Source organism: Spea bombifrons, chromosome 12 (genome assembly GCF_027358695.1).
Source record: "Spea bombifrons isolate aSpeBom1 chromosome 12, aSpeBom1.2.pri, whole genome shotgun sequence".
NCBI lineage: Eukaryota > Metazoa > Chordata > Amphibia > Anura > Pelobatidae > Spea > Spea bombifrons.
This window is the reverse complement of record NC_071098.1, coordinates 3,964,755-3,988,077: the sequence shown is the minus strand read 5'-3', so window position 1 is coordinate 3,988,077 and position 23,323 is coordinate 3,964,755. Positions and strand designations below refer to the sequence as shown.

Here is a 23,323-nt window from a genome sequence, read left to right as displayed (position 1 = left end):
TCCGTGGTCCCCTCGCTTCCTCTGCGGTTCCCAGAAGTTATTTAGAAAATAACGCAATTTTAAAAAATTGAAAGAGAAGCAGCGGGTTTTGTTGGTGAAGATCGCGGCACTTCTGCATTTGTGTAACCGTATATCTTATCTATAAATAACCGTCCGCATGGAAGCAGAAAGAAGCATCGCCGCGCCAGGCCGGGCAGGACGTGCAAAGAGTACTACGCACAGAGACCCACCTGAATCGAAGCAGGTAATGGCTTTAAAGAGACGCTCCAGCCATGTACTGTCTATGACAGCCGAGGGGTCTCTTTAAATCTCCCTTTCAGTGCTGGGATGAGGTCTAATGAGACCCTCTGTGTGCCAAGCAGCCAATCGGAGACTGTCCGACCACAGAGGAGGCGGAGATATGAAGCTCTGGAGCTGCAGCTTCCCCTTAAGTGATTTTTTTACACTTTTGCACTTTAATTTTAGAAACCATTTAAAGTGGAACCCCCCCCCCCCGGTGTAACTCACTCCCCCCCCTGGTGTAACTCACCCCCCCTCGGTGTAACTCACTCCCGTTATTACCGTTACCTACAGCTTCTTATTCAGTACTCTGAATGATTAACGCGCCGGGTATGACTCATATACGACGTCTGACTCTGATAATATATCATCGTGTCCTGCGTGCGGATTGGATAACGCATCATATCCCCTACGGTATATGAGTCATATTCCGGTTTTTCTATACATTGGGGGGGGGGGGGAAAGAGAGGTCTATAAGCTGTTAGAATTCATGAGACCGCAAACGCACGAGACGTATACAGGCAGAGCGAGCGCACATTACATTTATTTATATAGCGCCAGCAGATACCGAGGCGCTGTTACAATAGTGAAAAGACTTCAAAAACGATAATTAAAATTTGACAATAACATCATACATGTTATATATCTCATATATCTCATATATCATACATCCTACATCATGCTATATATATATATATATAATGTATATACCGTATATGTTGTTACAGATGGCGAGTCATGGTGTAGCGAGAGTCATTCAGGTTATGTTAAAGCTGATTTGGGCTGAAGCTCCATTATCTTACATGAGCCAAACTAATAAAAAATATCCTCCTTTTGGCTGAACTCACCAGGGGCAAAGCAGGAAAAAATTATTGTTGAAAAAGTCAAGAATAAAAGCTAATAATTCGGGTAGAGATTTGTCTGAAAAGGTTATAAATTAAATAAAATAAATAAAATATTAATAATAATAATAATAATAATAATAATAAATATATCCAGAAGAATGATTTCATATAGATGCAAGAAATAGAAGAAAAGCTAATAAAAAAGAAACAAAGTAAAGTATAAAAATAGGAAAGAGAAATATATAATAACAATCATATAACAATGCATCAGGCGGAATCAGCTAGACTTTTAATGAAAAAGAAGGAAGAAAAAGCTTTATATGGAAGATAATATTCTGATAGCGAAGTTCAGCCAAAGTTCTTATAATGACTCACACGGACTCTACCGATATTCAGCTAGAACATGATGATGTCAGAACCCGACACTTAAAATGTATCATCCTAGAGTTGTGATGTCAGAATTCGACTGTCAAAAATATGAATGTAACGTTTTGTAGTCAGAACGTGAAAATGCGATTTATTATTAAAATCCGCACTAAAGCTCCGTGGGGGGGGGGTAATAAATCTAACTTAAAAACAACTGAAAACAACTAAAAACAACGTAAAAAAACGATATAGGTTTTTTGCTGCAATTCAGTAACCTAATGAATAAAACGAGTGAAAAATACATACATTTTCATTATTTTGACATTATTTAGCTTTTTCATGCTCTTTCTGGATGTATTTTGTTTTGAATGTAGAACTGGGGAATTTCAAAACCTGTTTTTTTTTCTCATTATTTTCCAATAAACTTCCTTTATCTGCAGAGCCGCCGTCGCTGTCTGCAGAGCCGCTGGAGCCGCCGTCGCTGTCAGTCATGTGATATGACACCACACTGAGCTGATGCTTAATGGCAATGCTAATGAAGTTGGTCCCTCCATAGACTTTCATTAGTCAGAGAGTCCGACTGGGTGATTAAAACTGAGCCATTCTATTGCTTCCCACCGTCATACTCATATCATTATGGAAGGAAGAATAGCACGTTTCCAGGGGAAATCATTTTCCGGTGCACAAAGTCACCTGAGTACATTTTACCCAAGAGATCATTGTACAGAACAGCGAGCAGACGAGGTGCGCCACGTGAAATAGTTCCCCCAACCTGCTGGTTTCTCAGTAAATTCCCGGAATAGAAACCCTGCCAGGTGTGTTTGCGGCTGTTATAAAAGAAGAAAGTTACATATTAACCACTGCTTCCCTTTAAGATAAGGCCGATCAGAAACATAACAGGCAGCTGCCGGTCCGTCATAAATTCATCACCCGCCGGGCGTAACCCACACCTGCTACCAACACAAAGACCCCTCTGTTACTTTAACCGTAGGTGAGCCCCTCGGTTAAGGCGAAGAAAGAGGTCCATACATGGTATCTCCGCTCATCTCTGTCGTTACAGACAAATTATGCCAGAATACACATGAGACGCCGTCATAAATCACAGAACGGCGACTTCTTATTATTGATTTGCGGGTCGAGATTTCACTTAATTAAGTAACGCGATCTTAAAGGTTCCTCTCAACGAGGCCAGCTGGAGAAAGAAAGACCCCCCCGCGCGCGCCCCCCGCATTGGGAGACATTAGTGGTCTTCTTCGGAGACCCCAGAACCTGTAAGTAGCCAAACGGTAAATAAAATTTCTCTGAGAAAAGCGTAAAGCGCCCAAGAAATAATATTAAGCAATCATTTCAATGAATTTTTCAGTCAAAACCAATGAAGGTAAATAAGGTCCCGTTACAGAATATTAGGGGGTCTCGGCACAACGGTCCCCACGACTTCACCCGAAATCCCAAAGATAAATGGGTTTGGTTCATTGACGTCAACAGGGTCTCGGTGATTACGGCCTAATGCGGTGGCCACTTATTGAGTTGTACTCAGGTCGTATTTAGAGACGTGGCCTAAGGGTCCACATACGCCGGCAGGGTTGTCAACTGAGCCGCGGATCCGGGATGCAAAAGGAACCAATGAGGGATGATCTGACTCATCCTGATTGGCTAAGACAATAGAACGGCCTGGTCACTGGTTGCCATGCCGCCAACATTTCAGGTATCCAAATCGGGACAACTGTGTTAGGGGGCAGAGCCGTGGTCGGACCACCTTGGAGCGATCAGCAAGCAATCAACACCAGCACAGACCCCCATTGGGTCGGTCAGGGGAGATCAGAGGTGGCAAAAAGCGGGGCAACTACCCAGGATAACAAGATGGTGCCCAACATCGAGGCTATTTGGTGAAAAATAGGGCACTTGGGAGGTATGGAGTAGTAAAGCTATAGGAAGACCTATCGGCCCCTGCCTCTGCGGATCTTTCACGGGGTAACTCCATCCAGTAACAGCCCCCGCCAGCAGCTGAACCTTACAAGAACGGGGTGAAAAACTCAGAATTCAGCTTCCGAGTCACCACCGCAGCCCGATGGACGGGGAGCCACGGCAACGCTGACGGCCGGGTTATCTCTCGTTAAATCTGGGCAAATGCCATGAAAACCAGCGACGAGCCGCCGTGGCCATGACGGTACAGAACTGGTTAATAGCCCGGCCGTGCCAAACAGGGCAACAACGATTGCAAAAGTAGTTGTTGCGGATTCCCGCCCGAAGCTGTTATCAGCCGGCGGTTAGCTTCTTGCTTTGCTATTTTGGAAAGAGGAAATAAGGCTTGTTTTGTAGAACTGCTTTCTGAAAAAGTCAGCGCGTTTCGCCTCCCGGCAGAGGGGGTCGGACGATTCTACAAACACGTTAACCACCGGAAACACAACAACTCCGCGGTGGAGGCTCGCAAGTCTCTTCAACAAACATCGGCTCCCGAGAGCAGACCAAAGAGACGTTCACTTTAGTTAATCTTTACATTGTGGCAATTTAAAAAAAAAAGGTTTTCAGATGAAAGAGAAGATGGATGGTTACCAGCAGCTGGGATCCGAGGCGCTGCGCATGTTTATAGTCACCGCACTTCAGCCATTGCCGCTAACGCTTTTATGTGGCTCTTTTAAACATGGCGGCGCGCACAAGAAGCCATGCGGTGGCACATGGCAAGTTGGAGTGACTGAGGGCACGTTGAGGGGCATGATGGGGTGTTGAGGGGCTGAGGGGCACCTTGAGGGGTACAATGAAGGGTTGAGGGGCATGATGAGGTGTTGAGGGGCACATTCAGGGGTTGAGGGGCAGGTTGATGGAAGCCGACTCCAGATCTCCAGCCTCTGGTCCGGGACGCTGCACCAGGGCCGGCTAACCCTCCTCTGCGGGAAGTTTTCTGATCTTTGAATTCTTATTGTTTATTGATTTATATAGCGCCATCATATTCCGTAGCGCTGTACAGCGGGCAGACAAGTAGCACATAACAAACTGACTTACAGAAACAGGTGAGGCGGGCTTACAATCTAGAGAATATCTTTCATTGAGTAAATCTCATGGTTGCCATATCAGCAATTCCCCCCCTTCCATTCTTTGGACATCCCTCATACTGTATGGTAGAAAGAAATGAGATTTAAAAGGTGCTGATATGGCAACCCTATATAACACCAGGGCCGGGTTTGTGGCGGTCAGGCCATCCTGGGTCAGTGTGGCCGGCAGTTGGACATGCGCGCCCTTGAGCTGCGTTTTCCGGCTCGTGCCGCGGCTTTTTGCTTCCTGTTGCATTCTCTTCTTCCTCGTCCTCTCGCTTCCTCTCCTCTCACTCTACGCTTTCACTTTCAGTAACGTCTTGCTGGTTAACCCTTTCCTTGAACTGTTATGGATTCATTTCCTGCAAAGTTTTACTCTACCGAGAAGGTGGTAGCTACATGGAACAGCCTCCCAGCAGAGGTGGTAGAGGGTAATACAGTGAGGGTATTAAACATGCATGGAATAAACGTACGGCTCCTGAATCTGAGACTGATTAAGGTCGTTGCACCCTCTCCTGTTCCTGCCCGGGCATCAGGCACCTAATCTGCGAGTTCCCTTTCCCTGGGTGAGCGGTTATTTCCTCCCCACATTAATAACGAGAAGTAAGGTTTACGGGAAACGAGTTTCTCTTCTTCTTTGTTTGCTTGCAGCGCGAACAGAAATATCACCCCTGTTACCCAACGACAACTCCGAGGAACCACAGAACGAGTGCCGCCTGCGCTGCTGCTGGAATTCTGACACCCAATTCTTCCAGTTATTGCCCTGCGAAGGTTGCCATCTGGCAAGTGGAAAGGTGAAAGGTCGTGAGGCTGTAACTGTAACCATTATTTTTGGGTGTATTTTGCGAGACTAGAAGGTCACATAACGTAAATGTAACATTAATACTAGATCTACATGATGTGTTAGATTGTAAGCTCTTAGGCCCAGGAGCGTCATCACTTCATCATCTCATTCATTAGAGGCCATCTTTTTCTTACTTATCGTATTGTGCATCGCTGCCATTTAAACGGTAATAATTGTGGGTAAGCGGGGTAAACATGGCGGGTGTGTGGAGCGATGGACCATGCACCTGATCTCAAGTCTTACAGGCATCAAATGCAAACTTGCCCCATGCAGCCTGACAGATGCTGTACCGATTCTGCATTCACAGGGCGCCCCCTGCTGCTGGGAGTCGGTGCTGCGATTGAGACATCCATGGAAGCCGATCAGAGAGCGTTCCCTGCAGGCGCATCGGCCCCATCCGGCCCCCGTCTAGTCGCCCGTTTCTCCTGCTGTAAAGACTCAAACCTTAATCAGTCATTGGTCTCGTCTTAGATTCAGGAGCCGTATGTCTATCCCGCGCATGTTTAATCCCCTCACTGTATTACCCTCTACCTCTTCTGCTGGGAGGCTGCTCCACCTTCAGTTTTAGATTGACCCATAGTTTTAATCTGGACCTCCGGCTGAGATATATGCTTAACCGACCTCGCTGCAGCGTTTATGGATCCCCAACTAGTTGTGCAGCCACCATCACAATTACAGATCTCTTAAATATAATAACAGCTCACTGGGGACCCAATTATCTCGCCTCGTTATATAAACGCGTGGAGGGAATAACCCCGTGGGAAGTATACTTAGTAATATTTACATACACTTCAGTCCCTGGATGCAGACGTTCTGCTTGGTTGCCGTCTCTCCAGGATGTGAGGCGTCTCTTTGGACAGATATATTTTTAATTTAACCCTCTGGGGGCCGGAGCACAGGTTACAATACACCGCGGCTCCTGGAGATCCTTCACCTGTCTGAAGGTCACGTCCTGGACCCTGGTTGACCTATACATTATACCCGGAGGCCGGTAAGCAAGTCGTTTATGGGTTTAAAATTTGATTTAAATAAATTATATTTCAAAGAAAAAAGTGAGAAATTTGTTGCCTTCGTGTATTGCAGTTTACAAACAAATTTTTTTTTGATCTATACACTTGCTTGCACTTCAGTTGGCAGTATCTGATATATTTCCTGTGCCTACGATTACCATTTGCAGAAGGAGTTTTTTCGCCCCCTTTGAGTCGTTGTACTGGCCAACATCAGAAACCGAAGCCAACTCCCATGACCCCCAGCCAGCACTGTTTGACAGCTTGCAGAACTTTGCTATACAAACCAGCCTTTGTATAGAGTTGTTGCGTGCCAACCACAGAAAGAAAAGAATTGGTAAAAAATTTGATAAAAAGATGACTATTAAGGTCTCTATCCCTGAAGAAGAGACCTAGACGGTCTCAAAAGCTTGCAATCTATTATACGTCAGTTAGCCAGTAATGGCAGCATCTTTACCAAATGTCTGATAGAGAATAAAATAATCCAAACATTAATAACACGGCTCAAAACATTTAATAAACAGAATACAAAGCTCAACAAATATCATTCCGTTCCAAACATTCATTAACACTTAATAATTAACTGTTTTCTATAAAAAAAATAGCAGGAAATGAATGTTTCAGCAGAAAACCACCAATTCCAAAATCTAACAAATGTTTCAGTCTATAGTTCCTTAAGAAAAATATATAACTATTATTATATCAATTAATTGCATTTATTAATTAATTAATCAATCCAGAATTTGGTGTTTTTTTAAACATTTTGCAAACATTGGAAACGAACAGAAATGATCAAATTAATTTCAGAAAATTTTAATGATGGGGATGAGCATTTCTTTAAAGAGAAAATTAATTTGTGGGGATAAATTAATTGAAAATATTAAAGATCAGAAGTGTTTAAGAAATTCTGGGGGAAAAAATATATTTTAAAGAAATAATCAGAGTGCCCCCCCACGGGCTGGGGGGGGATGGGTGCGATCAATGTCTGCCTATAGGTTTTACATCTAGAAAATCCGTGGAACACATTCCTGGCAGGGAGGAGGTTAAATCAGGCTGGGTAGTGGATGATAGGAGTTGTAGTCCAGGCTGTGGATGTATGGAGTCCGGTAATCAGCGGGAAGTGCTGCTATCACAGGCAGATGTGGCACCGGCAGGCAGATCTGTTCTGTGGGGTTCATGCCCTTTAATCCAGCACAGGGCTTTCCTTATGGGCGTAGTGTGGAGCACTCCAAAGAGTAGTGAGTGCGAAGATCAGGCATCCATCCGAGCTGGTATGAAGGGATCGTACTGCCGCTCCTCTTCCCAGTAGTGCAGCATTGGGCCCTCCGTGGGGTAACAGCCTGGTGGGTAGAAATGCGGTGGCAGCCCCGGGTATAGAGGGGACCTCGCGGAGAGCAGCATGTGAGGTGGGCTGCTTCCAGGATGCGGGCCCCAGGGGCCACTCAGCAGATGGAAGGATCCCTGCTGTAGGTAGTAACCAGCCGGCTCTTGGTAGCGGAAGGTAGGGGGGCCGGGGTAAGATGGGTAGGGCTCGCTGATGGGGGGTTGACTGGTCCCTCGAGCCCTCCGCCGCCTCCGGTAGTTGCCTTTCTCAAACATATCACGAAAGGTGGGGTCCAGTGCCCACAGGCTACCCTTCCTGTTCCCCGCGGGGGCGTGGTCTCGGGGCAGTTTGATGAAACACTCGTTGAGGCTGAGGTTGTGACGGATGCTGTTCTGCCATCCCTTGGACTCGGCCCGCCTGTAGTACGGAAATCGCTGCTCAATGGCCCGGTAGATGTCCCTCAGGGTCAGCCGCCTCCCTGGGCTCTCCTCCAGGACCATAGCAATCAGGGCCACGTACGAGTAAGGGGGCTTGTGGTCCGCGGGCTCCTGGGGCCCCTGTGGGTACTCGCTCCGCTCCTGCATGCCCTTAGCACCGGCTCCCTGCTGCAAACTGCAGCCCGACAGCTCCCTGGAGCAGTACATGGATGGACCAGTACCACGTTCCACGCCCACCGGGAGTTAGAGGTCTTCCAAACCACGCCCAGGGCCATTACGCGCTCTTCCTCTGAACACTCCTGTTAGCTAACCACGCCCCATCAAGTTACTTACCAGTGAGGTCACACCCAAGCAGGCACGCCCATGTGAGCTAGGTACTGTGTGGCTCCTACTCCCGCTCACACCCACCCGGGTCGTAGCTCCGCCCAGTGGCCGGTGTCACCAGAGGGTCAGGGTCTCTTACACATTATACCTGACCCAGCCTTGACCCCGCACAGTGTAACAAAGTAACACATCGGCCCTGCACCCTGCCTGGAGAAGAAAGCCAGAGACCCCCACCAGAGGCTGCCTCTGACTGCATTCCTGCCCCATCCATACATGCACGTTTAAATACCCTCACTGTATTAGCCCATACCTCTTCTGCTGGAAGGCTGGTGCATGTACCTTCCATTTGTCTTGGGTAGTTGCAAGAATAAATGTAAAGGCAGCTCTACAGGTTTAACACACAGGGATTTTTTTTTTTTGCTGCTATAACCCAGTAATACTTTAAGCCTGAAAACCCATCATCACCCTGACAGCATAAGGCAGAGTCTGACGCTTCCCTGCGTTTCTAAGCTGCGTGTCCCGGAGCTTTGCCTTTTGTGAATTGATTGATTGGGGTATTTTAGGAAGCCCCCTCGGTGCACCGGATTGGCCCATTCACTCTATGTTATAGCACCTGAAACCTGCTTAGTTCTTGGGTTATCTTCACGATGGTTTCAGCTCCTGTACGAGTAAACTACTCCAGTGGCCTGAACTTTTACATTTCTGCTGAAAGGCTGTTCCCCTTATCCACTGCCCTCTCAGCGAAGAAACACTTTTTTACATTACAACTTGCAAAGCATTTTGTGGCATTTAAGGGAAGATTGTTGCCCCAAACAGCAGCACCAAGTAAAATGGATGTTAGTTACTGGGTAAGTACTTTAACACACAAAAAAAAACAAAACAGCAAATAAAATACTTACCTAAAGAAACGCAACTGGAGCACTTCCTGCGCACGCATCACACTGCGATCAGCAACACTATGAAACCATGCTTGCTGATCAGTGTGATCAGGGGCAGGATAAAAACTTCCCAAAAATGAAAAAATAAAAAATTGCGAAAAATAAAATTTATGGGACCCACAGACTCAATTGATCTGACTTAAGATACAGCTCCCGTCCTTGGATAAAAGCAAAAAAAAAAAAAAAAAACTGCTAGAAGAATATTTTTTTCAGTCTTTTTATTCCCACCCCTCTTTTGGAACCCCCCAAAAGGAACATTCTAGCACCCAAAACATTTTTTCTTTTTGATGCATACCGGAAACGCGGTCACTGCCTGAGCATCCAGATCATGTTCACGATGCGTACTTAAAGGGGAATCTCATCAAAATCCTCTCCTCGAGGGTAACACGCAGTGCGATACAGAGAAACAGAGGTTAACATCGCCCAAAAATGAGTTTCTGTCACATTACTTTCATACTAGTCAGCATGTCTGGCCGGGGGATTAAGACCGAGGCACTCTACTATTTACCACAAGCAATATGATAAGGAGTCGGGGTGTTCGTCTAGCACATCGGGCTCAGATAACAGATCTTAGAACACATACAAATGGGTAACATGCAGCTGCCTGAAAACATTAAATTATGTAAAAACAGAACTGTTTAAATAAGAAAACTGAACAATGTATGAAAACGGATTTTTCTCTGATTCTCGAGTAATAAAGTGTTGGCGGGAGTTCCCCTTTACTGAAGCAGCAGGCCTGGAGGGGTCCGAACGTCAGTACGAAGCACGGGGGATCGTAACACGTAGCACCTCCCCAAGAAGACCCCGTAAAACAGCAATGGGTTAAACCAGGCCAGGCTCCTCGGGGTTAGATTGCAGCAGCACCGAGACGGAGCAGCGCGGGATACCAGCTGGATGGTCAGGCGGCCGCCGTGCTTTCAGGAGCACCATTAAATAAACGACATATCGCTCTCCGTGCAGAGTCCATACGGTCAGTGATATAGGAGGTACAGGCAGCAACAGGAGAAGGCGACGTTCACCGTGAGGCTTACAACCAGAAAGCCGTGGGTCAGCTTGAGCCCGTTACGACCTGTGGAGCAGAACAGAAAAGGGACGATGAAGTTGGATTCAGACGCATGCGCGCCCCCTGGGTATCCTACAACCCCCCACGTACCTCCCGAGGTAGATCGGGAATCCAAGAAGCCCGTGGTCGTGTCCACTTGACACTCCGAGGAATGATTAGTGCAGTTCTCCATCTTGTGTATCGGATTGCTGGAGACGCTTGCCGAATCGAACAAGACCTTTGTGTTGGCTGCAAACAAAGAAGAAGCTCTATCCCTGTAATAAAATGCTTTAAAATATATTATAAATGCTAATCCCACTTGCTAGCAGGACCCTCTATCTAATGCATCAGTCGGTCAATTCTAGTCACATCCCTTGAATATATGTATTGTAAGAAGTGTTATATAAATAAAAAGGGTTATACAATAAATAATCCCCGTACTAACCCATATAAACCGATTCATTTTCATTTATACAGCTCATGATCTGCGGCACGGTATTGTTGTAACCAAAGCCTACGGGGTAACGTCTCGAGAGCAGGACACTCACCCTGATTCTTGGCCACGTAGTACGCGACGTCCGCAGGCGACGCTGTGCTGTCCGGGTGAGACGTCTCCTCGAAACTCCTTCTTCTGGCGAGATGCCCGTTGGGCTCTGCGTTTGAAATCCCAAGCCTCTGCGCCTGCAGGTTGAAGCGGGGGGGACTGATCAACGGACGTCTGTGATACAGGGACCCGTTGCTGGACGTGGCGGAGCCGGCGACTGAAGGTGTTGGCGAGGGCAGAGGAGAGCTTCCAGATAGCAGCGAATAATAATCTGAAAGTACAAGAACGGTACGTAAACACTTCATCTGTCAATCATAAAGCATTCTAACAAAAGAAACTTTCGAATAGTTTGCACATTCTTTATTGTTCCTCTACCATTCTAAGTCTGTTCAGCCCCCATCGAAGCCACAGACTCCACAGGAATGTATCTACAAACATGTTCTTGGGCGGCCAAAAGTTCCTACCTGATCCGGGAGAATACTTGTACGCAGAGGTGACGGAAGGGGGTCGGCTGCCACTGAACAGGTACCCAGAGTCTGTAACGCAAACAAATTATTTCCTAAAAACCTTCCTGTTCAGGGATGAAGCGACTCGCAAGGTTTGACAAAAGTATCTTTAACCAAAGGCACTAATTTCAAACACTCGTGTGCCGTGAAAGCAAAATACCCGGGTGATTAGTGGATACTCAGAAATTTTAATAATTTTATTAGCTGCAGATTAAAAAATTTACTTTTCAAAATGATTGTACCGTATTTTTTTTTTTAAGTAAATGTCTGGAATGGTGGGGTTACCTGTCCGTGTAAGCGAGGGTAGGGTCCCCAGAGACAGAGCCTTGTAGAGGCGTCTTGGCAGCGATGAGGGGAACGCGTCCGACCGGTGGCACGTCTCTTGGGTTAGCAGATGTACAAGTCCCGGGGGAGTAGACAGCTGGGGAGTTGGCACTTCGGGGGCAGCACAGCCGCTGGTCAGGCTCCGGAAGAGGAAGGTCGGGTCTCCAGATGTATACCTGCTGGGATGGGGAGAGTGGAGGGGGTTAAACAACATTTTGGGGTAAATAAACTGAAGTAAAACACTCAAAGCCTAAGAATATATGAAGATTAGAAGTAATAAAATCAGTCATCGCATTACATACAGGAACAAAAAACAAAGCTGGCTTCTAGATTCTCCTAAGAACGCCTAGGGTTCTGTAACTAGGTAAAGTTTGCTTAAATACTATTATTTTTTATTTTAATTTGATTATCTCTGGAATAGTTCCCTTTTAAAACAATGAGGCAGAAACGGTGCCAGCTGCACGATAACAGTTTGTAAAGAGGGCAAATTCAACGCAAGATCCCAGAGCTTTGAACAAAGGAGTAGTGTTTCCCCGCACTCAGCCCGGCAAGAAGTTGGCCATGGCGGGGCGGCAGAGGATCGGATTCTATTTTAAACGCCTCGTATTTCGTCTGCGGGAGTCTGGCTCCTTTGAGTTTGTTTTTACCGAGAGGCGGACAGGAAAACAAAGGAAAGCGGGAAGCCTGATCCACGGACACTTGTCCCCGCAGTTGGTGCAAATGCGATTATCTGGCAGACAAAGTATCAGCATCCCGATCGTTAGCAGCTGTTTTGTAGGAATGAAACATATTCGGGAAATTAATTAAAGCAGCTGTCCCTTCCGCTACACGTCCTGGAATGAGTACTAAAGGGTCAAAAGCCCTGGAGACGTGCATTGTGGGTACTGAAACTAAAACATATTGTAAGTCATAGGGAGAGCGACGTTAAAATTGTAGCCTTATCTGGAGAACTGGTTTATAAATATCCCTCTTTAACGTCCCCACGAAGGAATTCGCTGCAATAGGAGCATTTTGGGATTTTGTATGGTTTAAAAGACTCCCAGCTGATCTATTAGCCAGTGACCCCCCCCCCAACACTGCTAGTTTCACCCGTGGTTAAGGGGTTCATGCGCTAAAGAGCCTGAGCGGGAGATTTAACTGTCACTTCAATATGTATTACTAAGGGCCAACACTGGCAAGTCTCTCGAGCAAGAGGGGCTCAGTCGGCCTTGTATAATGTATAGGTCAACGGGTGATGAGAATTTGAAGAAATCTCAGTGATTATTATCCATTATACAGGGCCAGCCAAGCTCTTCGTTTAGCAGAAGTTCCTTGTGATTGGACCAATAATAATGTATTGTAAAGGAGCTGAAACAACCTTTTCCTTAATAAATAAATCAAAATGTGGCATAGACACCAAAGAATAGTATCTCCCTATATTAACTATACATCACGCAGGGCCACCCAGGACAAGGTAGCTCCTCCATAATTAATCCAGTCAATGAAGGGTTTCCCGTCACCGCTAGGCCTTTTTACTGGTGTGTGTATAAAATGATACATTTTGCCCCCTCTTGCTATTTGAAACTCAAGCTGTTTATTGTAGAAATGAAGCAATAACCACATAAAAGGGGCCGCCATAAGCTGGTTCAGTTCCCACCCTCCGTGTACATTGTATGAAAACACACGTCTTTGACTCGAGTTGGTTTGGTGTAATGGGCCCTACGGCCATTTATTTAAAACAAAAATTGACTGCTATGGTTTGCAAATACAGAGCGCTCAAATTATAAAAACATAAAGAGTCACACAGGAAGACCGGTGGAGAGGCACGGCGAAACGGAACAGCCGAGGCTAGCTGGGAAAACGGATCACGAACAAAAAACAGCCGTGCCAAGTTGAGATGAAATTAGGAAAAATCATTAAAAAAAAAAAAAATGTTACAAAGCAAACAAAACAGCAGTCATACGTGTAATAGCACCGGGACACGGGCAGCTCACGTGCTGGTAAATACCGTACAGGGCGCCCCTCTGACACTCTAGGCATTTAGGGAACCCACGGATGTGCCGTACAATCCAGTTTGTGTTTTAATGCCCTTACGTAGTCGGTAATATGGACTGAGGATTCAAAAAGGTCCATCTCACGCTTGCCCCTCTATTAAATAAGATACAAAGAGTATAATAAATAACACCGCCAAACAAATTAAATAAAAGGCATGGGATTACACAGCTCCCCTAATATTCTACATAGTGAATTAATACATAATTGTATCAATTTGTGCTCTTATTACAAGATATTTAAAAAATTAAAAACAGTAAAAACACAAAAACTGTAGTGTTGCCTTCCACAAATGTAAATGAGGAAGCAGTAATTTATTGATCACCATCATTGATCACCTACCTTCAAATTCACTAAAAAGATAAAAGAAAAAAACTGCAACGTGTACTGTTTTATCCTTCCAGAATAATTATACCCGAAATAAAAGCCATCACCGGATGGATCCCCAAGTGGAGAAGGAACAATAATTGAGATTATCTGTAAGTGGCATGATTTTTAAAACTTATTGCTATTTGGTGTAAATGAAGCCCAAACTGCACGATTTCGAGATGTGACGAGCACATAAAGAACACACATTGTAAGGATTACGCTTTGCGGATGAATACTGGAAACCTTAACTTTAGCTCGGAAGATCTGTTCTGCTTGATTCTAACTTTAAGCGCTTTCCCAATATCTTTACGATGATTTGCATACACAATAAAAGAGTAAATCTTCACAAAATGATCCTGCCACAAGGAACACTAACTTAAATTGCAGTTATTCCAGTGGGAACCATCACAGAGTTCACACACAGCTCATAAACCATTCAACGTGGAGAAGCCACAACTTTATGCGGCTTCAAGGGTTTTCTTTAGACACACTTGGGAGTCAGACGCCACTTACCTGTTTGACAAAGATTCAAGATAACCTGCTCCCTCCTCCACAAATAGCTCCTGTCCCTGTCGCATCACATACACTTTAATGTATATTATAAGCGACTCCCCTAATATTTATCTGATTGCCAAGATCTCTCATGCCCAGTTGTTGCTTTCTATGGCGAGTCCCTCCCCTGCAGAGAGGAGGATGCAGCGCACTACATTTTAAACAAGGTTAGACCCCCTTATCTAAGAAATACATATTGAAGTAGTAAGCACTTTAATATGCTTAAATCATTGGTGAAGCTCTTTAGGACATTAAAAGTAGGGTTCGCAAAATCTTTCCTTTATATGTAATTCCATCTTTGCTTTCCTGTGAAGGTTCAGTTCCCTCCACAGAATCGGACTGCACTGTATAGACAGACGGCTCTGCGGAGGCCGGCTGAACAGTTAACAGAATGGAGAAGGCAAGCAGGGGGTAGCGAGTATCAGGAGGGAAGCAAAGCAGGAATGTATCTCTTAAGGAAACAATTCTGGAAACGTTAAAAAGGTAAATAAGTCTAATATTTAGTCTCTAATAACTTAAATATTTTTTTTGCAAGATGAAAAAAAATGGTTCATTGGCACTTTCACATTATTAGAATTTCTACCCAAAGCTTACATAATACTCCCTGAATGCAACGGCTCCCCTTGTTTTTTAACACATGCTCTGATGCTAGTAGGTGAACACTCCATGTAAGATTATTAAATAGACGAAGCCTACTAGACACACAGGCAGCAAGCAGAAGGGTGCTGGGACTTCATTTTTTCCACCCACAATAAAATATACTTTTCACATTACCATTTCCCAACATATAAAAAGCCAGTCTACTCTCAGCCATGAAGAGAAATGTGGATGCAAGTTAATACTAGCCTTTGCAAAGCAAAGGAATGAACACGAAACATGAACAGAGCGCTGAGAGAAGACCATGAAGGACGGAGAGGTAGAGATGCAGACTGAACAGCTGAGAATCGGGAAGTGCGTTTTCCGGTCCCAGGGTTCACTGCTCTGGTTCTGACCTTCTTGGCCGGTGTCTCCGTTGACCTGTGGCTTTGTGTGTGGCGACGGCTGCCGTGAAGCCAACGAGACAGCACAGAGAGGTGGTACCAAGTTTGGCAGTGTCCAGCCAGCTTGGTGACTCTGCCAGCAGATATTCCTCGGAGAGGTAGAGACCAGCAACTAGCATCCAAAGAAAGGAAGCAAACACGTCAACCCTCCGCAGCCTGCAAAATAAAAAATGTTTACAATTCATACGGAACCCAATAGCAAACAGACGCTATGTTACAAATCATTCCTAGAAAGCAATCGTACATACTGACCTCACACGTCCGCCCAAGAGTATGGCAAAGATGCACATCAGGAACCCTATAAACACTACTTCTGTCTGGTGGGCAAGGCCAAAGCGCCAGGCAATATTCAGGGTCTCCAGTGTTGGCTCAGGTACCATGAACAGGATTTCTTCCCAGAAGGAGCTGTTCTTGGCACGATCAGGTGAAGAGCGGGCCGTCGGAGTCTGCTCTCCGAGAGACACATCTTTGAAGTCTAATAATGCCCAGGACAACAGGAATGCACAGCTTAGGAAGGCAAGGAAACGGAAGGCGATGACATGCATGGGGGCTCTGCTGGATGTAAAGCAGCTCTGGGAGGAAAAAAAAGAAAAAAAAATTACTATTTTATTTTAAAGCTAAATGATTCAACACTTTAAACTGTGAAAAGTTGATGGTACCATTACTGCATCTAGAAGGAAAAAAAAATCTATTTTAATTAGAGCCATGAGAATACTGGCGGCCCTATAATATATGCTACCCCTCTCACTTCGACCTACCCCCAGGGGGCACAAGATCCAAAGCTCACCCACCTGCACAAAGGTTTTATCCATCTCCCTGCGTTTTAGTTGGTGGTTCAGCATCAACGCCCTCAGCTGACGATTCTGGTGTTTCACATAATAGTCTACGGCGGCCTGGCACGGACGACACAGCTTGTACATCTGCTCTAGGTGGTGCTTGAAGACCTCAATCTCTTCATCGTACTGATCCTAGGCAGAACAAAATGATTAAAAGCCTGGTTAACCTCACTTTCATCCACACAGGGACATCGCCTAGGGGCAGGAAAAGCACCACAGATCACAATCGGTCCATAAGCGGAGGTTTACAACTAATCTGAATTTCTAATCCCGATTAAGGCCCAAAAACAAACAACAAAAAAAAATGCCCCCGTTTACGTGAGCCCAATCACAAATATCAATCTCTGAACACTTCTTCAGTGTTGATAGATGCCTTTGGGGCATAAAAATGACAACCGCCTGTTGCCTGCAGCTGTTATTTCGAAAGGGTTCATTGTGAGCGGCAGCAAGCAGCTGCCCCGACATTGTCATCTCTCTGTTAATCACGCGATGTACTAATAGTTATTTAATACACCAACAAAGTCAATAATGTAGACAGAACTTGTTGACGTACTGAAGTTAACCTAAAGAAGTGCAGCAAAAGTAGTCAATAAAAGACCAACTACGCTAATCAGCCGTGTTGCTTTGAAGGGTGTCAGCCTCGCTAATGGCTTATTTGACGGAAAAAAAAACATGCTTTTTTTAATTATGTCAACATTTTAATATTTTAAATGCATATGCTTTGATTTTGGTGCATTTTGATGATGGCAACAAACTGGTCTTGTGTAGCAAGTCAAGAAATGAGATTGCAAGAAAGAGGAAGGTAAGTGTCAGTAAGGAGCCTAAAAGCCTAGCAGAGGACAGTACCTACCTCTTCCCGGGGCGAGAAGGACGCCAGCAGCTTTATCTTGGTACTTTGATTGTTGTTGCATTTCTTGCACAGCAGCATTTGGGAGTTGACCCATTGCTGGGGTTTGGCATCAGACTCGCTGTTTCCTCCATACAGCACGTGATTCAGATGTTCGCTGTGTTGGGCAGGAATGGGCTTGTTGTAGTCTCCATTCTGTAGAGCATTAAATAATAAAAAAAAAGTTAGGGCAAGCATGAAACGGGAAAGGCTTCAAAAGCACATTGGATAACTTCACAGCTCTGATACCTTCAATTATCTACAGCGCAGATTCTAGAACATGTACAGGTTAGTCAAACGACATGAGTTACAAGTCAAGAGCTGCCTTTATGCTCAACATACGCAGAGCATTACGAGTGAAGAAAACTGGAGCTGGCATGGCGGCCATGATGGTGGCAGAGATTGCCTGGACTTGAAATACGTGGCTTTACAAAATAGGAACCAAAGACAAGAGGTCGGGGTGGGGGGGACCTTTGTTCCTGCAGAACTTACATTTGGACATTTACAGACATTCTGACTACTACTAAATCATACGGTCAGCGACACCCCAGATCTGAAAGCGATAAACGTGTCTCAATGTATGTGGTGAATGACCTGCAGAAAACCCGCATCCAGCTAATAATCAGTGCTCTGATCTGGAAGGTATCCTCCTCATACCCCCTAATAATATAGCGCTCTCGACTTACCTCCTGGAAGCCATTATATTGTTCACAGTTGGGGCAGTCCCAGCAGTTCCGATTACCATACGGCACCACCGTGTTCTGGTTACAGAACCAGCAATTCACAGGCACATGTGTAGGACGTCTCCTGTTAAATACAAAATAGGAAAGCAATATTCAATAAAAAAAACGGCAGAACACACACATATATATATATATACATATTTAGGAGTCCATAAATAATCACATACATTTTCAAGTCAGGCAGCAATTAAAAACACACAATACGGCAGCTCCCACAACGCAAAACAGGTAATTTTTGTATTGCATAAAAAAATAAAATAAAAAAAATCTAAATAAAGCAAAGTTCCATGAGAGCGTAAGAATGAAGATCGGGTGATCCCTCCACCACCTTGGAACCATCATTGTTATTTCCAGATACTGACACGCTTGGAACATTGTATCCATTACGTCACGTGTCTCTGTTCCTCTGTCTGCATCCTATAAGCTGTATCAGACGCGGAGCCGGTTCCTGAGACATTCACATAACTACAGTAATCTGCTAAGGAAACAAAGCAACGTACGAGGCGGCTGGGATTTCGATGCACAACACCCGAATATTAAACAAATGAAGCTGTTAGAAGATGCGTTTTCACACGTGGCAAACCTACCCCACCAACTCCATCGCCGACAGCAGCCGTCCCACACGACAGTCCCACACAGAGCCTGGAACATGTCTGTTGTACACAAAGAGCCTCGTCACACGGCTCCGTACACACGGGCAGGGGAAGCCAATCCCAGACGCACACAAAAGGCAGACACCAGACCCCCTCGGCAGAGTTAATTCCTATGAATCAAAGCCGCCCGAGCCCTGCCGAACGCGTTAAACCAAAGAACTACAAAACGACGCTAGACAAAACGTTATTGATCCGCTTTGCCGTTCACCCCAGGGCCAGTCCGGACGACATGTGCCAACACGGGAAAAGCATTCATCCCTATTTAATATATGGAGGAGATTCCTAACCTAACGATTTATTGCCTATAAAATAACTATGATCAACATTCATTAAAATTGTCTCAAAAGAACAAAATAGACAAAATATCACAACCTTTTTCCCTAACGGATCGGCTCGTCTTAAGTCTGTCGTTCTAGTTTTTTCAGGTCTTTTGAACGTAGGGACTGTAAAAAGCACTGCGGGAATTCTTTACTCAATATCAATAAAATATAATCATTATTAATAATCTTTCGCAGAAAGAGGGACTGTGATACTCCCCACATAGGAGAGCAAACTGGGACATCTCCGCACGCTCACAAAAGGAACAATCATTACGCCAACGGAACGTCAGTTACAGCGATAAGTTTGTAGGACTCCATAGCCTGCATTTTACCAAAAACGATAGCATTTCAAAAATGTATCCAATTTGTACGATGTGCTGACAAATGTACTTGAAATCTTAAATTTCACGCCCTAAGATCTGGCAAAAAAAGTACAAAACCGGCTTTCTGTGAATCTACAGGCAACTCCCATGATTCCTAAATGAAACAGAAACACAGACAGACAGAAACACAGACAAACACAGACAGACACCATTGCAGGTAACATTGGGATGCCTACTAATCCCACTAACTGGCTGGGGAATCCGGGGAACACATAGCAGAGAATAGACCGTAACCTGCCGAGCGTCATGCTGCGCAGGTACATAGGGGGAACCTGCTTATCATGCAGGCATCTCCACACATTTATCTCTTGGCCAGAGCTGGCTCGGGGCTGTCCAAGGTCATCGCTTCACCAATAAACCAACCTGTCTATGAGCACAAGGTCATTCGGTGCCGTTAAAGGCTGCTGCCTGAATAGCAAGCAGTGCGCTTGTTACATAACGAGAAAAGAGGATTCCTCCCGCAGGACGCGATGAACAGCCTCCGATTATCATGTCTGCCGAGAGAAATACAACGACGGACAATAAAGCAGAGAGGAACACAGAACCTGCCGGCAGATCGGCCCCATTCGGCCCGTTTCTCCTGCTGTAAAGACGCAGACCTTAATCAGATGTTGGTCTCGTCTTAGATTCAGGAGCCGTATGTCTATCCCATGCATGTTTAATCCCCTCACTGTATTACCCTCTACCACTTCTGCTAGGAGGCTGTTCTACTTATCCACCCCCCTCTCAGTAAAGGGAAACTTCCTTTTCATCAATGACATGATGTCGATTTTACGAATCTTAACGTTTAGTTTAGATGTCGCTACAACTATTCTGCTTTTATTGTGAAGAGTAGCATTGGAGATGTTGAACATATAAAATGCATTTCTTCCAAACACGTTACACAGTAGCTTGACATTTTTACACGGAAACATTATAGATACCCAGGGAAAGCTAAATATTATATTCCTATTTCTAAAAACAGAAGAGCTATAATCAATCATATAGATGGAAAAGGAGATCTAGGAAACACGGGGTCTTCTGCGTAAAAGGTGCAAAGATTGACAAGTAGTCCTCTCACCATAGCAACCAATGAAAAGTCCCAATCAGCGGAATCTAGTGGTTGCTATGGTGATATATGAAATGTTACAAATAAAAAGTACCTGCATCACTTCTTACACGATGTATCACGATAATAACTTCTCAACGAAACCCCCTCGGCTGAAAGTTTTGTGTCCTTTACTTCTAGAATCTGGAACAATTCCGTTGGTACGCAAGGGGCGTCCAGCTATATAGCGGGAAACCCACCGTACAGCCCACGGTAAAGGGATCCGGTACCAATACTCTCCGGCGCTGCCACAAAGCGCTTACACTTTTACACTACTCGGCAACCAATCAGCATCCGCCGCAGAGGGCAACAAGAAAGATCCAATGGATCCCTATGCAGGATCCAAAATATAGAAAGCAGGACTTGCTCTGCCGCACCGGAGCCATGGAAGGGTCCAGCCAGCAGTCGGTTTATTTGGCACGGGACTCCCGTGGCTCGTTAAACGTGTGTTGGATAAGCAGCACATCTTTATATTGTACAGCGCCGCGGAATAGGTTACCGCTGAATAAAGGACAGTTACAAGAAGGACCACGGAGAAATGACCATTTGATGGGCAGATTTTACCCCAACTGTGCAATGATGTAATACAAGAATGACAGCTTATTACAGCAGGGCTGTGTATAAAAGCTTACAGCGCCAAGTCTTATCACCATAGCAACAAATAGCAGAAAAAGAGCATTAAACAAATGTTTACAAAATCTGCTGGCAGATCGGCCCCATTCGGCCCCCGTCTAGTCTGCCCATTTCTCCTGCTGTAAAAACGAAAACCTTAATCAGTCGTTAAATCTGTCTATCCCATGGATGTTTAAATCCCCTCACTGTATTACCCTCTACCACTTCTGCTGGGAGGCTGTGCCACTTAACCACCACCCTCTCAGTAAGGTAAAACTGTCCGACATTCGTGGAAATAAACCAAATGTGCCATCTCATAGAATGATATAGGATTAAATGCACATCCCATACCTTGCACCGGTTCAACTTTTTATACACTATGAAGAAAGCCGAAGGCATCACCCGTCCCGCCTGCCCCCAGCCCCCCCAATACACCGGGCAGCAGCCGTCCTGCTTGCCCCCAGTACACCGGGCAGCAGCCGTCCTGCTTGCCCCCAGTACACCGGGCAGCAGCCGTCCTGCTTGCCCCCAGTACACCGGGCAGCAGCCGTCCTGCTTGCCCCCAGTACACCGGGCAGCAGCCGTCCTGCTTGCCCCCAGTACACCGGGCAGCAGCCGTCCTGCTTGCCCCCAGTACACCGGGCAGCAGCCGTCCTGCTTGCCCCCAGTACACCGGGCAGCAGCCGTCCTGCTTGCCCCCAGTACACCGGGCAGCAGCCGTCCTGCCTGCCCCCAGTACACCGGGCAGCAGCCGTCCTGCCTGCCCCCAGTACACCGGGCAGCAGCCGTCCTGCCTGCCCCCAGTACACCGGGCAGCACTCGTCCTGCCTGCCCCCAGTACACCGGGCAGCACTCGTCCTGCCTGCCCCCAGTACACCGGGCAGCACTCGTCCTGCCTGCCCCCAATACACCGGGCAGCACTCGTCCTGCCTGCCCCCAATACACCGGGCAGCACTCGTCCTGCCTGCCCCCAATACACCGGGCAGCACTCGTCCCGCCTGCCCTCAATACACCGGGCAGCAGCCTCCACCCAAAGGCCGAGTTCTTCACACACAGAGCTAACCCTGCAAAACACAGGGACACACAAGCCCAGCCAGCGAGTGACCGCCACGCCCCTCCCCAACTATCCCACCGACCTCCGGTCTTACCTTCGAACCAGTGCACACAGAAGAACTGCTACGAGCACGGCAGCGGCACCGAGGCCGCCAAAAAGTAGCGGGACGTCCACCTCCATGTGTCCAGTACCGTCATGGACAGACTGACAGAGAATCCGACCAGCGCGTGGCTTTCACTACCGTTTCAGTTAGCCAATCACAGCGCAGCTTCTACGCGCTTCGGTTCCCACAGCCAATGGCAGAAGCTCAGGGTGCACCATGGGGCATGTTCGAAGACTGGCGCACGGGAGGAACGCAGCCCCGACTCATTCTAACAGGAGGCGGGGCCTTGATACGGCCGTGAATTTGCGCGCACACTGCCGTGTAGGGAGGTGTGGTCTTGGCACACAGACACGGAGAGTAGAGGCGGAGCTGCGCTCGTACGGTCTCCGGGGGCGTTAGTCGTGAAAGGCCGCGCAGAGGCGGGGGCGGCTGACTCACTGGTTCGTGCTAGACCAGCGGCTGAATCATAGCTGCATCGTGCCAACCGGGGACTCCGTGCAGCCCTTCAGTGACGGATGCACCGGGTGGGAGGGCGGGGAATCCGATAACAGCAGGATCAATAAAGATCTAGCAGAGAGTTTACTGCAGCAACGTCACTCATCGTCTGTGCCTGAGACAGTCCGGCCATAGTGAGTAACAAACGTTCGGCTGTGAGGAAAATCACTATTAGGAGTGAAGTGTGTGTCTGTATGTATTTATATATATATGTATGTATGTATGTATGTATATATAATGTGTGTGTGTGTGTATATATATATATATGTGTGTGTGTGTCTATTATGTATGTATGTATGTGTGCGTGCGTGCGTGTAAATATATATATATATATATGTTAATGTAGCATC

At 46.2% G+C, this 23,323-nt stretch overlaps 2 protein-coding genes across 5 annotated transcripts; both read right to left on the bottom strand.

Annotated features, from left to right (window-relative positions):
* Positions 1-7,584: 7,584 nt before the first annotated feature.
* LOC128470498 (forkhead box protein L2-like) lies at positions 7,585-8,338 on the bottom strand. Its single transcript, XM_053452390.1, has one exon. It carries the CDS (start codon positions 8,336-8,338, stop codon positions 7,622-7,624), a length of 717 nt encoding a protein of 238 aa, XP_053308365.1. The 3' UTR covers positions 7,585-7,621.
* A 1,778-nt stretch (positions 8,339-10,116) lies between these two features.
* On the bottom strand, positions 10,117-22,631 carry TMEM201 (transmembrane protein 201). Of its 4 annotated transcripts, none has more exons than XM_053452071.1 (11): positions 22,470-22,627; positions 18,210-18,330; positions 17,488-17,679; positions 16,593-16,769; positions 16,054-16,373; positions 15,754-15,957; positions 11,771-11,988; positions 11,444-11,515; positions 10,984-11,250; positions 10,547-10,684; positions 10,117-10,462 (listed from the first exon to the last, which is right to left on the bottom strand). In XM_053452071.1, exons 1-11 carry the CDS (start codon positions 22,553-22,555, stop codon positions 10,365-10,367), a joined length of 1,893 nt encoding a protein of 630 aa, XP_053308046.1. In that variant the 5' UTR covers positions 22,556-22,627; the 3' UTR covers positions 10,117-10,364. The 4 variants fall into 4 exon arrangements, with proteins under 4 accessions (XP_053308046.1, XP_053308047.1, XP_053308048.1 ...); XM_053452072.1 differs by having other exon boundaries at positions 11,771-11,985; XM_053452073.1 differs by lacking the exon at positions 22,470-22,627 and adding an exon at positions 18,854-18,897.
* Positions 22,632-23,323: the final 692 nt, after the last annotated feature.

Excerpts from the sequence above, each read along its gene's own strand:
- LOC128470498 (XM_053452390.1), bottom strand. The coding sequence starts at position 8,338 with ATGTACTGCTCCAGGGAGCTGTCGGGCTGCAGTTTGCAGCAGGGAGCC.
- TMEM201 (XM_053452071.1), bottom strand. The coding sequence starts at position 22,555 with ATGGAGGTGGACGTCCCGCTACTTTTTGGCGGCCTCGGTGCCGCTGCC. Across the intron at positions 16,374-16,592 it reads TGGATAAAACCTTTGTGCAG|AGCTGCTTTACATCCAGCAG; the intron begins GTGGGTGAGCTT and ends TTTTCCTCCCAG. Across the intron at positions 11,989-15,753 it reads CGGAGACACCGGCCAAGAAG|CAGGTATACATCTGGAGACC; the intron begins GTCAGAACCAGA and ends TCCCCATCCCAG.